The sequence below is a fragment of the Lissotriton helveticus genome, chromosome 8 (genome assembly GCF_964261635.1).
Source record: "Lissotriton helveticus chromosome 8, aLisHel1.1, whole genome shotgun sequence".
Classification (NCBI taxonomy): Eukaryota; Metazoa; Chordata; class Amphibia; order Caudata; family Salamandridae; genus Lissotriton; species Lissotriton helveticus.
The window spans coordinates 618,392,331-618,408,861 of NC_136069.1; the positions used below are offsets into that span (position 1 = coordinate 618,392,331).

General features: G+C 45.8%; 1 protein-coding gene across 5 annotated transcripts in view; it reads right to left on the minus strand.

Annotated features, from left to right (window-relative positions):
• The window catches only part of MYCBP2 (MYC binding protein 2), a 1,909,483-nt gene that overhangs the window by 986,407 nt on the left and 906,545 nt on the right, over positions 1-16,531 (minus strand). For all 5 annotated transcript variants that reach the window (XM_078657470.1, XM_078657469.1, XM_078657471.1 and 2 more), the window contains one exon: positions 13,435-13,607. In XM_078657470.1, coding sequence (XP_078513596.1) covers positions 13,435-13,607 — 173 coding nt within the window. The remainder of the gene's footprint in view (positions 1-13,434; positions 13,608-16,531) is intronic.

Below are 16,531 nucleotides of genomic sequence, written 5' to 3' on the forward strand. Positions count from 1 at the left end.
CAGAGGAGATGAGTATTTTCATTTTAAGCATAGCTCCTATGGAGAATCTCTGAATACCGCCCTTGCTAAATTTAACCTGGTTGTGCTGCAACCTCTAGGTGATGGTGACGGTAATCCCGTCCCCACCTTCACTGGGAGGAATGCGGCCACAGTCATTGACCATCTCCTGGTATCAGATGATACTCGCATGTTCTGTGATGCACCGGTCGTATTGGACCTAGCGATCAGCGACCATAATTGTGTTTCTGTAACATTGCATGTATGGGGTAATAGAACACCTGTAGTTCAACCTGTCGTCGCTAACATTTCTCCCTGTAGACCAAATGGTCATAGGATAAAATGGAATGGTGACAATTCGGAAAAACTGTTGACTAAAATTGTTGTAGCATGCTTACCCGATTTGCAAATCTGTCTAGGTGATGATACAGACTCTTGTGGTATTTTAACTAGTTTTGATAAGATCAATAAGATAGTTGTAAATGCCCTGACGACTACCAAATATATTAATCATAAACCAATGAGGGGTTGGTTCGATTCACAGTGTACTAAGTCACTACAGATGCTTAAGATGGTACTATCTTGCAGACCTAGAGACAAGCTGAGTATTATAACCCTTAGGGCAACTTACAAGGGGCACTTAAAACGTTGAAAACTGGAACTGCGGGAAGAGGCATGGGGTAATCTGACTAACGCTGTGGAATTATCGGACAGTAAACTTTTCTGGGAAACGGTTAACTGTCCTTTTCTCAAAAGTGATGATACCCCGGTCCTCACTGCTCATGTTAGTGAGGACAGTTGGGTTTCTCACTTTTCTAGTATCTTTGATCCACAGAGAGGGGTGGTTTCACACATGGCGGAGGCTGACCCATGGCCAATAGTCCCTCTATGTATTACAGTATCGGAGGTAGACCTTGCTATTAGATCCAGCAAAGGAGCTAAGGCCCCTGGCCCCGATGGGGTCCCCATCGACCTTTTTAAAGCAGATACATCACTGTGGGGCCCAGTCTTGACCAGGGTCTTTAATGCGTCTGTTACAGAAAGCACTCCGCCTAGTTGGGGTGAATCGGTAATTATTCCGATTTATAAAAAGGGGGATAGGTCGGACGCCAAAAACTACCTCCCTATCTCCCTTTTAGATTCTTCGCTCAAAACTATGAGCCGGGTGCTGCTGGCTAGGTTAGAAGAGTGGGCCGAGAACTGTGGTATTCTTGCGCGGTCCCAATTTGGATTCCGAAAGGGCCTTGGAACCGTAGAACAATGTATAAACCTAGATCTCTTAATAGGGAAGTATACCCGTGCCAAGCAGGGCTCACTTTTTCTCTGTTTTGCTGACTTGAGCAGCGCGTTCGACCTTGTCGATCACGCGCTGCTATGGGCAACCCTATTAGAACAAGGGGCCCCAACAGAGATAGTCTATTTCCTGGCCAGACTTTACTCTAAACTTTCAGCCCGCATCAGATATGGCCAAGGAGGGGAATGTACTGATTGTATCAGTGTGAGTCTAGGTATTAGGCAAGGTTGTGTCCTTGCGCCCCTTCTTTTTTCCCTGTTTATTAATGCCATAGCATCCGAGCTCAAGCAGGTTAATTCTGATGCACCGTTGGTGGATGGACAGGCTGTTCCCATCCTGCTCTACGCCGACGATTCAGTGCTCTTATCGAGAACCCCTTGTGGCATACAGAAACTGATGGACAAGTTCGCAGGTTTTATCAAGGACAAAAAACTGAAAATTAATAATACTAAAGCGTTCATCATGTCTTGTGGAAAAAAAATTAGGAATCTGAAATCATTTTATATAGAGGGGCAAAAAATAGAAACTGTAAATAAGTTTTGTTATTTGGGCATTACTTTTAGTAGCAATGGTATGTGGTCGCAGGAAATATCTAATGTAAAGGCTAAGATGACCAAGAGAGCTCATGGAGTTTTTAAATTTGCTAATAAACTTGGCGACCGCCGTATATATGACATGTTACATATATACCGATGTAGATGCGTTGCAATTGCGCTCTACGGAGCTGGTGTCTGGGGGCACTGTCGCCATGGGGATCTGCAGATAGAAGAAAACTGTTTCTTAAAAAGATTGCTTTGTCTGCCTACATCTGCTTCTAATCTGATAGTACACCAGGAACTAGGACTGGAGTTTGTCAGATTTAGTTTGTTTAAGACCATTGTTGGTGTGGAGAGCAATCTGGCATAAAAAAGAAACCAGTTTTACCAGGAGTATTATTACTGATTGTCTCCGCCTAGATAAAAGCTCACTGATCCCCTGGTTTAACTATGTTGTGAGAACAGCCAGGGATTTTTTTCAACCTTAATCTCTTAGATGATCAAGAGAGCTTGTCTGATTTCTCCAAGAAAGAGCTTAAGCATTCTTATCTACATAAGAAAGCTCTAGTGCTTAGAGACTCTAGCATGCAGTTATCCATCCCTCAGTATTATCTCTCCAATAGGGACTCATCTGGTTTTTCTGAATATTTAAAGGCTGTTACTAGACCATCCCATCGTTTTGTCCTTACTAGACTGAGACTTGGGATTGTCCACCATTTGGTTGCGTTACCAGTCATGAAAAACTACCCCTCTATTCCATGCCCATGTGATGGGGTCACTAAACAGAGTACTGTACATTTCCTATTTTTGTGTGACCTCTACAAACATCTACGCGTTGCCTATTTAAAACCATTATTTATTAAACGGGCAATTACAACGGTAAATATGGCAATGAGGATGCTGTTTTCTCTTGATGATTCTGATATCTGTTTTCATACAGCTATGTTTATATTGAAATCCGTGGCCGAAGGAAAAGTATGATTTTTTAACTATTTTATCTTCTGTACTGAGTTGCACCAAATTTGTTTTTATGTATAACCATATCAGACTGTATATCATGTAGCATATGTATTGTTCGCTTTTATGATTGAATTCTTTTAATCGAATAAAGTCTTTGAAACTGAAACAGTATGGTTTCAAAGAAATGCAACACTTTGCAAATACTGTACATAGACTTGAATGGGCTTTTCAGTAAAATGACAGGTAAGTTACTTTTGAGATTACTTTTCTTATTCAGAGTAGTATACCTGGATACTACTCTAAACATTTCCTGTAAACAGGTAAGTACAATCGTTTTTGTTAGTTAGTGCAATTTTTAAAGAATTTCTTAAGGTTTTCAAACTCCACACTTGGAAACTTTTCCAAGAAAAACAGTCAATGTTATCCTAAGGAGGAAAATAGTGTTATCTGCTTTGAGGTAAGTATTTGTTAGTGGGAGTAGGGGTTCTGAGGGTAGATTCAGGGTCCCCAAGGGTCAAGGAAACACTCTAGTTACACCCTCAGCGGCACTAGGGCGGCCAGGTGCAGAGTGCTGAAGCCCAATGTTATCCAAAAGGGGATAGGGGCCTCCCTTTGGTGGCTGCTGGCAAGAAGGCCATTTGGTTGTGGGAGGGGTGGGCAGACCTCTCTTCCTCACTTGTTTTTCCCGCTGGTCCTCCCACCCAAAGTGGGGGTCAGAAAGCAGCCACTCAGCCTCGACACCAGTGGTAGGTTTGTTTTCAGGGGGCATCTCCAAGATGCCCTATGTGTGCATTTTTCATTAAATCCCACAACAGCATCAGTGTGAGTTTAATGTGCTGAGAAGTTTGATACCAAACGTTTCAGTTTTCAGTGTAGCCATTATGGTGCTGTGGAGTTTGTAATGACAAACTCGCAGCACCATATACTCATAATGGCAGCACTGCACTTACAATGTCTAAGAAAGGACTTAGACACTGTAGGGATACAGGGCTCATGCACATGTACCCTCACCACTGGTATAGTGCACTCAGCTGGAGGGGTGACTGATTTATGCCAGGGCAGTGGTTTGTAGGCATGCACACAGGGATGTGTGTCATGTCGACTCTTCACTTTGTTGTGCACCAAAACACGCAGCCTGCAAAGGTAGTGTGTGTGTGTGTGTATGTAAAGGTACAAGGCCTCTAAGGGTGGCACAATAAGTGCTGCAGCCCTTCGAGGACTTCCCTTGTCACAGGGCCCTGGGTACCATTTATCAGGGGCTGACCTGTGGCCAGAGATGCCAATTGGGTTAGTTTTGGGGAAAGAACACAGGCCCTGGGAACCTGATTGGCAGGGACCCAGGGCACATTGAGTAAAAAGTGTATCAGTAGTCTGGCAAAAAGTGCGGGGGTTACAGCAACAGAAACCCACTTTCCTACAGCCATTCTCTATTCGCTCAGTCACATCAGGGTTGGGCAGAATTTCTAGTTATATTTTTTCAATTGTATAAGGGCACCTTTCATGGTGTATCTGTAGCACAAGTAATATTATAAGGACTAAAAAAGAGTGATTTAATTGCATCTGAAATGAGACAACTTTAGAACTCTGATGCTTTGAGCCTAGGCTCTGAGTGTCCTATAAGAGCAGTTTGCATGGTTGCAGCCTATGCCTTCTCAGTCTTGTTTGTGAGAAGAACATGCACCACTGCTACTTGTTATTAACTTTTCTTTCTAGTAAAAATAGACCAATACTGCCTATTCTGTACTACTCCGATTGACAAGAGCAGCCTGCACTGCAGCCTCCTGTACTCATCAGGAAACAGTGCATTGCACTTTTCAATGGCAAAATAGTTCTGAGGGTGTGAAGTTTTTAATGCTGCTGTTCATGGGTGACGTGGGATGTGTGTGTGCAGACGACGCCTAGCGACACGCAGGGGTACTGCTGACGAAAACTTTCCGGATCCAGTCTGACTCCTGGGGATATTCTAAGGTAAGGAATCTAACACTAACTTGTTTCTTTCAGATCCTACAAACAGACTTTGGATCAAAGTCAGTATCTGAAGGAAATTGTACTAGCTTGCAGGCTGCAGATGTATGAGTAGTGCTTAGACACCCCTTGAAAGGTATGCTGAGTAGGTCTGGGCGGAAGGTTTAATTCTGCTTTCAGAAATGGAGGAATTTAGTGACTGCGCATTACTCTTTTAATGTGACGTTTTGGGCAAATTCCTAACAATCTCCACGTGGCCGAATGTTTTTCAGATTCAAGCAACGCAATGACAAATGGGAACAATAGAAGGAGCTGGCAAGCAAGATCCGGCAACCCCAACATGATTACTGGTGGCTAGGAAGTGATTTTCTAATGCAAATGGTCATGGAAGAAGTCAGACGGGGCTTCTTGAGTAGACTTTCTACCGGAGTGGCAACAAAATCAACTCGATTGGCTGCGTGCTACTGCCCACCTTGTGTTGCAGTTTGTGCTGATTCACATCAAGAGCAGTGCGACGAACGAACAAGTTACTTACTTTTGGGTAGAGTTGATATCTATCCTTACCTTTGAATTGCTCCAGGCATCAGACTGGATCGGGAAGATGTTTTGTGAGCAGTACCCCTGCACGCCGGCAGGTTGCGTTGGTCAGCTCCACATGGCATCATCGGCGGCATTCACGCCTGCTTCACCTACGTACTCTGATGTCAGTTACTTTTCATGACTTTCCATGCCAGAAGCGCAAAGCCATGAAGTGTGTATTGACACTGGTGTGTCCAAACTTGGGCCCTGAAAGGGATCCGCCTTGACCCTAGAAATCTGTCTGCATAGAGGGGAGGACGGATGGGTCGGTAAGGAATCTGCAGTTAGATATTATTTCTACCAGATAAGGCGCTACTGAAGGAAAGGTACTTGTTCATCTGTTAGAGACTTCTAGCTAAAGATTCCTTAACTTTGAATGGATACCCAAGTAATACCATCCCCAGAGGTGTCTGCAGACAAATTTAGACCAAACACGCGAAGTGTCTGTCCCTGAGGACCTGACTGTCCAGGCAGTAATACTTGGTAAACGTGTGTAGGGACGTTCACGTTGATGCAGAACATATGTCCAGGACTGGAACTCGACAGACTAGAGCTGTGGTCACAGCCTTAGCTCTGGTGGAATGAGCACGTAGGCCTTTAGGAGGCTGCTTCGTTGCCAGTACATAGCAGATCTTGATGTAGAGAACGACCCATCGAGAGATGGTGCGTTTCTGCCCCACCCAAACTTTCTTAGCACCAACATACCCCAAGAAGAGTTGGTCGTCCACCCGAAACACGCATGTGCGGTCAAGGTAGAACGACAATGATCTTTGTGGGTACAGACTGAGTTGCTCCTCTTCTTTAGAGGGATGTGGAGGAGTGTAGAAAGTGGGCAAGGTGACAGATAGGCCCACATGAAATGGTGATACAATTTTTGCCAAGAAAGAGGCCATAGTGTGAAGTACCAGTTTGTCAGGAATTACTGATAGGAATGGAGGCTTGGATGATAAAGCCTGCAGCTCACACACCCTCCTAGCCAAAATAATCACCACAAGAAAGGCTGTTTGATGGTGAGCATCCTAAGGAAACAATTGTGTAAAGGCTCGAAAGGAGCATACATCAGAAATGTGAGAAACAAATTAAGGTCTCACTGAGGTATAATAAAAGGGGAAAGTGGGAACAAATGTACAGCACCATTCAGAAATCTATTTAGAATGGGAGATTTAAATAAGGCGTGTTGGTCAGGCAGCCGCAAGAAGGCAGACAGGAAAGAAACCCTTTCAGAGTATCCAGAGCAGAGCCCTGCTGGATAAGGGTCAAAATGAAAAGCTAAATATCACAAAGGGAGGCAGAAAGAGGATCAACAGACTTTTCTGTACAATATGATACAAACGTTTTCCATCAGCAGGCATATACTGTCTTGGTGGAGGGATGCCTGGCTGCCAGAATAACATTACTGACTTCAGGAGGAATGACGAAAGCTATCAATTGCTGCTGCGCAATCTCCATGCAAGAAGGTGAAAAGTTGACAGGTTCGCATGGAGGACCCTCCCCTACTACTGCGACAGGAGATCCTCCTGAAGGGGCTGCCTGATCGTGCCCATTTTGGAGCCGCAAGGATGACTTGGGTTAGGTCGTTCTTGATCTTCTTGAGAACTCTGAGCAAGAGTGGTATGGCTGGAAAGTCATACAGGAAGCCTGAGCTCCACTCGAGATGAAAAATGCCCCGGAGCAACAGCTTCCTTGGAAACTCCAGCGCACTAAACTGCTGACATTGCATGCTCTCGGCAGAGGCAAACAGATGTAACCAAGTCTCTGCCCACTGTTGAAAGAGACCTTGCGCCACTTCCAGGTGGAGAAGCCATTTGTGATCCGCTAGGCATCAACGGTTGAATTAGTCAGCCCTGGCATTCAGGGAACCGGTCAGTTGCTGAACCACCAGGGAATGCCCTGCTGTTCCAGCAATGTCCAGAGATAAGGACTCTTGACAAAGGGTACACAACCCAACCAGCCTTGTTTGTTGCAGTCCCACATAGCGGTGAAGTTGTCCATGAACACCTGTACCAGCCATCCTTTGATGGAGGGTAGAAAGGCTTTCAATGCCAGTCGGATTGACCGGAGCTTCAGCATGCTGATGTGGAGTTCAGATTCTGCCGGAGACCAGAATCCTCTGAACTCTACGTCTCCCAGATGGCCAACCCATTCAAAGAGTGACACATCTGTCATGACTAGCATGAGATCTGGATGGGGTAGGGAGAGGGGTCTGCCTCTGAAGCAGTCATGCTTTGTTCTCCACCACTGCAGGTCCTTTGCAGTATCCACTGAGATTTGGACCATGTCGGAAAGATGCCCCTGATGCTGCACCCATTGGAATTTTAGGTCCCACTGCAGACCCAGATTATGCAATCTGTCTCGTGTGACTAGCAGAATGCAGGAGGACATGAGGCCCAGCATCCTCAAAGTCAGTCCCACTCAAACCCAGGATACAGGCTGAAATATTGATATCATAGTCTGAATATCCTTGACTCGCCGCTCGGGAGGATAAAACCCGAAACAGCGCCATGTCCAGAAGAGCTCAGATGAAAGGGATCGTCTGAGAGGGAGTCAGGTGTGACTTTGGCATGTTGATAGTGAACACCAGTGAATGCAGGCTACCTGGTTTAGTTATAGGGGAGATGGGCCGTGGATTCCCTCCTTGGTCGTCACCTACCCAGTCGGTCTTTAGACAGACTTCCTCCAGTCTCTCCTTTTGTCTCTCCCCCTATCCTCACTTTCTCACCTTCCCTGTCCCCTCCCCTCTACGCTCCATTTATTTTGCCCTCCATGTTATTTAAATGTTTCCCATTGAGACCTACCTATTTGGCCAAAGCCCGGTGGAGCTACCTGATAGCTAGAGAGGAGATGTGTTTTGGGACTTCCCCCTCGACCGTCACCTACCCACCCAGCCAGTCTTTTAGCAGACTTTCCTTCGTCTTTCTGCCATATCTCCCTCCCATCTTGTTTTTCTGCGAACCTCTTCCCTTGACACTTGAGACCGAACTACTTTGTCTGATGCCCGATGGAGCTGCCTGGTTTAGCTATAGGGGAGATGGACCGTGGATTCCCTCCTTGGTCGTCACCTACCCAGTCGGTCTTTAGACAGACTTCCTCTCGTCTCTACGGTTGTCTCTTCACTTATCCTCACTTTCTCACCTCCCCTCCCCTCCACTTATTTTCTCTCTCCTTTCTCTCCTCACCTAATGTATTGCTGATTGTTTGATGTAATGTGTAATTGTTTGATCTTTTTTCTGTTATACTGTTAAACCACATTGTTGCACTTCCTTTCGTCCCTCCTGTCGTCTCCTCCCGCACCTCTATTTATGTCTCTCCTTCTCCCCTCTCTCAATATATTGAGACTGAACTTTTTTGTAGGATGCCCGATGGTGCTACCTGGTTTAGCTATAGGGGAGATGGGCCGTGGATTCCCTCCTTGGTCATCACCTACCCAGTCGGTCTTTAGACAGACTTCTTTTCGTCTCTCCGTATTGTCTCTTCCATTGTCCTCCCTTTCTCACCTCCCCTACCCCCTCCACTACTTTTCTCTCTCCTTTCTCTCCTCTCCCAATTGTATTGCCTATTTTTGGGGGATTTATTGTGTAATTGTGCAACTTTTTCTGTTACATTGTTGATTCTCATGTAAAGCACTCCGATACCTCTGGGTCTAGCCAGCGCTATATAAAACTTTAAATAAATAATAAAATAAATTATAATAAGTCTGCCATAGTCTGGAGGATGAAGAGGACAGGCTGGGGTGAGCCTGCCATCGGCAGCCAATTGTCGGGCTAGGGGCAGACTGGAACCCCTGATCTGCGCAGGAGTGGAGGGGGTAGGGGAGGTGAGAAAGGGAGGATAATGGAAGAGACAATACGGAGAGACGAAAAGAAGTCTGTCTAAAGACCGACTGGGTAGGTGATGACCAAGGAGGGAATCCACGGCCCATCTCCCCTATAGCTAAACCAGGTAGCACCATCGGGCATCCTACAAAAAAGTTCAGTCTCAATATATTGAGAGAGGGGAGAAGGAGAGACATAAATAGAGGTGCGGGAGGAGACGACAGGAGGGACGAAAGGAAGTGCAACAATGTGGTTTAACAGTATAACAGAAAAAAGATCAAACAATTACACATTACATCAAACAATCAGCAATACATTAGGTGAGGAGAGAAAGGAGAGAGAAAATAAGTGGAGGGGAGGGGAGGTGAGAAAGTGAGGATAAGTGAAGAGACAACCGTAGAGACGAGAGGAAGTCTGTCTAAAGACCGACTGGGTAGGTGACGACCAAGGAGGGAATCCACGGTCCATCTCCCCTATAGCTAAACCAGGCAGCTCCATCGGGCATCAGACAAAGTAGTTCGGTCTCAAGTGTCAAGGGAAGAGGTTCGCAGAAAAACAAGATGGGAGGGAGATATGGCAGAAAGACGAAGGAAAGTCTGCTAAAAGACTGGCTGGGTGGGTAGGTGACGGTCGAGGGGGAAGTCCCAAAACACATCTCCTCTCTAGCTATCAGGTAGCTCCACCGGGCTTTGGCCAAATAGGTAGGTCTCAATGGGAAACATTTAAATAACATGGAGGGCAAAATAAATGGAGCGTAGAGGGGAGGGGACAGGGAAGGTGAGAAAGTGAGGATAGGGGGAGAGACAAAAGGAGAGACTGGAGGAAGTCTGTCTAAAGACCGACTAGGTAGGTGACGACCAAGGAGGGAATCCACGGCCCATCTCCCCTATAACTAAACCAGGTAGCCTGCATTCACTGGTGTTCACTATCAACATGCCAAAGTCACACCTGACTCCCTCTCAGACGATCCCTTTCATCTGAGCTCTTCTGGACATGGCGCTGTTTCGGGTTTTATCCTCCCGAGCGGCGAGTCCAGGATATTCAGACTATGATATCAATATTTCAGCCTGTATCCTGGGTTTGAGTGGGACTGACTTTGAGGATGCTGGGCCTCATGTCCTCCTGCATTCTGCTAGTCACACGAGACAGATTGCATAATCTGGGTCTGCAGTGGGACCTAAAATTCCAATGGGTGCAGCATCAGGGGCATCTTTCCGACATGGTCCAAATCTCAGTGGATACTGCGCTGCGATCACTGCCATCACCTTGGTGAACACTCTAAGGGTGCTGATAAGGCCAAAAGGGAACATGGTGAAATGCAAATCCTGGTGGCCTACCGTAAACCTTGGGTAACACCGATGGGCAAGCAGGACTGGGATGTGAAAATAGGTGTCCTGCAAGTTCAACGCTTCCATTCAGTCTTCTGGGTCCAGGGCTTGTTATAGCAGACAAGTTCTAAGCCAATGTCACCATCTTGAATTTCTCCTTTCTCACAAAGAAAGTAAGAAGGAGCAGGTCTAGGAAAGGACAAAGGCCTCCATCCTTTTTGAGCACAAGAAAAACAGAAATAACAACCGCAACTTACTTCTGATGCTGGCACCCTCTCAATGGCTCCCTTGGCCAGGAGAGTCTTCTCTTCCAGATAGAGTAAAGGTATGTGGTCGTCTGTCATCCTGTCGCAAATAGGTGGGATCGGTGGAGGGGTAGTCACAAAGGGGAGGGGATAGCCAATTTGGACACTCTAGAGAACCCTGCAGTCAGATGTTATCAACCTCCAGTAGTGCAGGTGATGGCGTATCTTGCTACCTAGTGATGGTCGGAGGGCATACCAAAGTGGTTTGGAGGTTGCGGTTGCCGGAGGGCTGGTTCGACCTTTGGCTACCTGATCCATGAGGTGTGTGGGTAGCACGTCCTCGGCCATGCAAGGGCTGGGAAGTCTGCTGGTCATGGTGGTTGAGCAGGTACAGAATTGGCTGGAATCTCCCTCGAAGTCTGCCTTGTCTTTGAAGAGGTGGGAGCCACTGAAGGGCATGTCCATGAGTGAGGCCTGATCATGCCAGGAAAAGCCAGCGGTTCTCAACCAGGCGTGGCGTCGAAGGGCCAGGGATTATTTGAGCTCTGCCTAGTGAGTCAGTAGTGTTGAGCGCACATTGAATAGAAAACTGAGCTGCATCCCTCCCCTCAGCAAAGACTTGAGAAAGTATGGCTCTGGCCTTCTCCGAGACCACAGTCACCACCTGCGAAACAGAGTCCAAGATTGTACGCGAGTATCAGTCTAAAAGGCACGCAGTGTTCACTGAGGGCAGTGCCAGGTGGGAAGAAGAATATCCTCTTCCCGAAGGTTTCTAGCCACTTTGATTCCCTGTCTGGTGGAGTGGTAGGAAATGTGTCAGGATTTACTCTGGTAATGGATGTGTGGATCGCCTAGCTCTCTAACATGAGGGGCTGAGCGAGGAAACTAGGGTCCACTGGTGGGGGGGGGGGGGGGGGGGACGATGGTGGCAGGTAATTGTCCTATGTATGCCCTGTGCAGGGCTTGGGCTAGTCCCCAAGTAGGACATCTTTGAAGGCTTTGTTAAAAGAAAAGCGGTTCAGATTGGGTGACTCTCAGGTGAAGCATCTCAGTCAAGAAATTCGTCTTGACATCCACAGAAGGCACTCGAAGGGACCGGACCTCAGCTGCCCTTCTCACCACCATTGCAAATGAGGCACACTTATCCATATTAATGTCCTTAGTGTCATTTCATGGCTGGCATTCACAAGGGTCCAGTGGCCCCCCACCAGTCATCACTAAGTCCAGTGCCATAGGAATAAGGTAATGGCTCTGATCGGGGGGGGGGATTAATCTGCTCCCAGTTTGTGCCAGGTGATGCCACTCCACCTCTGTATCGAGGATGACAATGGGGATGGTGCCATCAGTGGGTGCTGGCCTTAAAGGGAGCGTCAGGGAAAGTTGAGGTGGTACCATCGGTGCCACTCCGGATCCATCAATGGATCCAAGGGGCCGAACTGGCGCCGAGGGTGAACCCGCCAGTAAAAGACCAGTAGGGGCCCCTTCCGAGCTTGGTGGGCCCAAAGGCATTCCAGTGGGGACGGGCCACCCAAATGTGACATGCATGTCCTCAGGGAACGGACATAACTGGGCGGGGTCAATACAACTCCTGGAAATTCTGGGAGGCACAGCGATGGCCCAGGCTTAGGCTCTACCGCGGAGCAAGGCCTACAAAGATGAGGATCCCTCGTCTTGACGGAAGACTTCAATGGACAGGACAAGTCGAAAACCTCTTCAACTTCTTAATTTTCTTCCTCTTGTGGAACTTACCTGATTTCCCAGACAACTGTGACTGTGATGATGAGTGCCGGGAGTGGCTCTACAACAGATCTCTGAACCTTCCTCTCGACCGAGATTGAGACCATTGCACGTCGAGAAGCTTGAGGGGGCAGCTTTCTCAAGGCCTTGGGGTGCACAACGCCGCAATCTGTAAAGGTCTTTGGTGCGTGGGTCCCTCACCAAAATGTATCAGTGACACATGGCTTAAAATCAGCTTTCCACAGGGACATACCTGAAACACCAGGAGACAAATTAAAAAAAAAATATTGACAAAAAAAGTCGAAAAAAGGATCAGTCAAAAAAGACTGGGGTAGCTCTTCTCTAGATCTGTGCTGACTGGCATGGAAAGAAAAGCACTGACTTCAGTGCACTTGGTTGGCGCCTATATAGGCACTGCACACATCACTTTTAGCATGGCTGCCGCCGCCCAGAACCAAACAACCCCACTTACCGGTGTGAGAAGTACTGCTCATGAAAAATATCTGGATCCAGTCTGACGCCTGGGGAAAATATTAAGGTAAGTAATCTGCAGCTAGAATTTTCTAGCAGATGTGCATTTTTTTAGCCCATTGGCAGAACTATGTGGAATGTTGCAGTTTTTATTTAACTCCACTGAATTCTGTCGAGTGAAATTCCGCAAGTTCAGCCCACCCCTAATTATGTGACCTGTCTGGGAGTCTGAAGCAAGATTCTAGTCTAGAGAAACTGGAATATCACATTGCCAAGGATGCTTGTGAGTTGATACAAGAAGGTAGTATGCATTATAACATTCATCCAGTTTGCTCTAGCTACAAATCTGTTAATACTCATTTTGAGTTTCAGATAGACTTCTACGTTTTCACTTACTAGAGATAGAAAAAAGTTTATGTAAGACACATCTTTCAATCTACTACACAGAAATGAGGGAACATGTTCCCCACATGATGTAATCACACCTGCAACACAAACTAGTGATATTACCTTGCAAGACGTCCGCCACTAGATCCTGGCATGCATGCTATAAAGTCCTCCAAAAAAGACTGCTCATTACTTTGTAACTGTAGTGGAAGGTTGCCTTCAAGAGCCTCTAAGATTGTCGGGGAGTGGGAGAGTACCAACCCCTTGCCAAGAATGCCAGAATGAGATTTGCAGACCTGTATAGAAAACAGATTCATAAGTTTATACAGGGAACAGGAAAATAGACCTCAGATTTACATTATAATTAACATTTTGTACAAAGTCCAGTAATGTTTAACAAGCAATAGTGAATTAGGTGAGCAATGGTGAACAAGATTTGAGGCTATTGAGGAGTACCTCTTTTCATACATATTTGACCACTTTGTGTAGAAAACCACCCTCTTGTAAAATATCAAGTGGTAAGACTGCTTTCAGGGCTTGTCACACTGCTTTCAACTACAGAGTGCTTATATGAAGGGATCTGTTCTACTGGTTCCACAAGTCCTGGACCGCTCAGGTTTCCTGAAGGCATTCGGAGGTGAGATACTGAAGGATTACTCAGATGAGACACTTATCGGAACACCTCACAGACCAGAAAGGTCTCTGCATCCATTATTTTCGAGTTACAAGAAACTAACAGCAGTAACTTACTGGAACCTAAAAAATGCCACTAAGCAGAGAACCAACACTGTCATGCAGTTATCCCCAATTACCAGTTCTTACAGAGAACTAATCTCAATTGATAAATCTAGTTTTTTTCTAGAAGAAGCATTTCTTGCAACAAAGAACTTATAAAAATGTTGGGGCTGATCTAAAGTTACAATGACCATAACATACTTTTAGATGCCCAAATCATAAACATGACATTCTGACAGTAAACTCTGCACACAAAAAAGCGCATGGGGAGTTAGGATCATATAAACTAGCAGCACTGTCGAGTGTGAGTCTTTGTTTGCTACAATGTATTCCTCACGTACTACAAATAAATAAATAAATTCATGCAGCCAAAATACGTATATTGGAACATCAGAGGGCCATTCAAAACAATGACAGTAATTATCCCGTAGCACGCCATTTCCAGTCACACCACAACAGCAATCGTAAACTTTTGAGATATTTCTGTCTAGACCATGTGGCTCGAGATCCGCGAGGCGGTGATAGGGAGAAACGCCTGAGGAGACTAGAGTCTCGTTACATTATAGATTTAGCCACTAAAACTCCGTCTGGACTGAACATGGGGGAAGAACTCAGGGTTCACTTGTAAATACTGTATATAGCACTGTTGTTTTTTGAGTTTGGGAAGTTGTGTCACAAGGCGATCTTAGTTTGTCTCCACAGTATATAATGATTTTTTGCCTGTGTGGTCTCTGTGATTGAAATTTCGATTTTTGATTTTCCTTTTTCCAGAATGCCCATCCAGGGCTACATTATTTGCTTGGTTTAACAATGTGGGGTTATTACTGTGTTACTTATTCCCATCCAGGGCGATATCTCATTACTGTGATTTGTGTAATAATCTACTTGCAGTACAGTGCGATAACCATGCGCGACGCTGTAGCCCCCAATATTGAACTGAACCGTGGTACTAAACTGGGTCCTGGTAAAATTCTGTGACCGTCACAGACATCAATTCTTCTGCATCGCGGCAGTGTTGAATCTCACTGCCTAGATTATGTGATTATATATTCTGACTTTACTGTGGAGAAATGTCGATGTATTTTGTCACTAATAATAATTTTTCAATGCTTTATTGAGCTTTGTTTAACGAACACGATTCAGAAAAGGGGCTGGTGATGAACAGAGTGTCTGAATTAAGCAGACCACTCTTACCCAGTCCAAAGATCAGGGCTTGATCCATCACAGTTATTTAGCTCACTGCCCCATCCCAGCTCAGAACCTGGCTATATGCAAATTAGTCTGTCCCTGGCCCAGTGCATCATGGGAACAGGGCAGACCAAACTACCAAGCCAATTCTTCACCAGAAAGGAGACAAGCTTCCGGGGACCGGTTTCTGCCATTTCAGGCGTCGTTGGCCCGGCTTGCTTGAATCCTGATGGAGCAGTGAGCAAGGGACTCATGTCTGAGTATACCCTGCCACACCTATAGTGGCCAAAAACGATTCAGAAAAGGGGGTGGTGATGAACAGAGTGTCTGAATTAAGCAGACCACTCTTACCCAGTCCAAAGATCAGGGCTTGATCCATCACCGTTATTTAGCTCACTGCCCCATCCCAGCTCAGAACCTGGCTATATGCAAATTAGTCTGTCCCTGGCCCAGTGCATCATGGGAACAGGGCAGACCAAACTACCAAGCCAATTCTTCACCAGAAAGGAGACAAGCTTCCGGGGACCGGTTTCTGCCATTTCAGGCGTCGTCGGCCCGGCTTGCTTGAATCCTGATGGAGCAGTGAGCAAGGGACTCATGTCTGAGTATACCCTGCCACCTTGGTACTAAACTGGGTCCTGGTAAAATTCTGTGACCGTCACAGACATCGATTCTTCTGCATCGCGGCAGTGTTGAATTTCACTGCCTAGATTATGTGATTATATATTCTGACTTTACTGTGGAGAAATGTCGATGTATTTTGTCACTAATAATAATTTTTCAATGCTTTATTGAGCTTTGTTTAACGAACAAGCGTCATGCCTGACACTAAGATGGCGCCCAATAGTGACACAACCCATGTGATTGTATGTATGCCTATTTAATGAGGAGCGTTATGGCGGCCGCCTTACACTGACGAAGGCGTACCGTTGAAACGCGTTTGTGCTCATTAACTTTGTGCCGAATAAATCCAACAAGGATTTAACTCCCCCGCGAGTGCTGACTGTTTTTCTTTGGAATAAATATAAATATATATATATATATATACACACATATATATATATATATATATATATCAAAATTAGACATAAAAACAATCTGTTTCCCTTATCAGGCAAAACAGCTCCTTGTAATAAACAATTACAAATGAAACACTATCCAAAGGGGAAGGCACGCCCAAGAGTTACTGAACGATGTGTGGATGAGGACCTAAAGCAAAGATTGGTGGTCTTATTATCTATCAGGTCAATAATTACTCTAGAGTACCATATTGCCAAACGACTGTTGAATTTTTTGG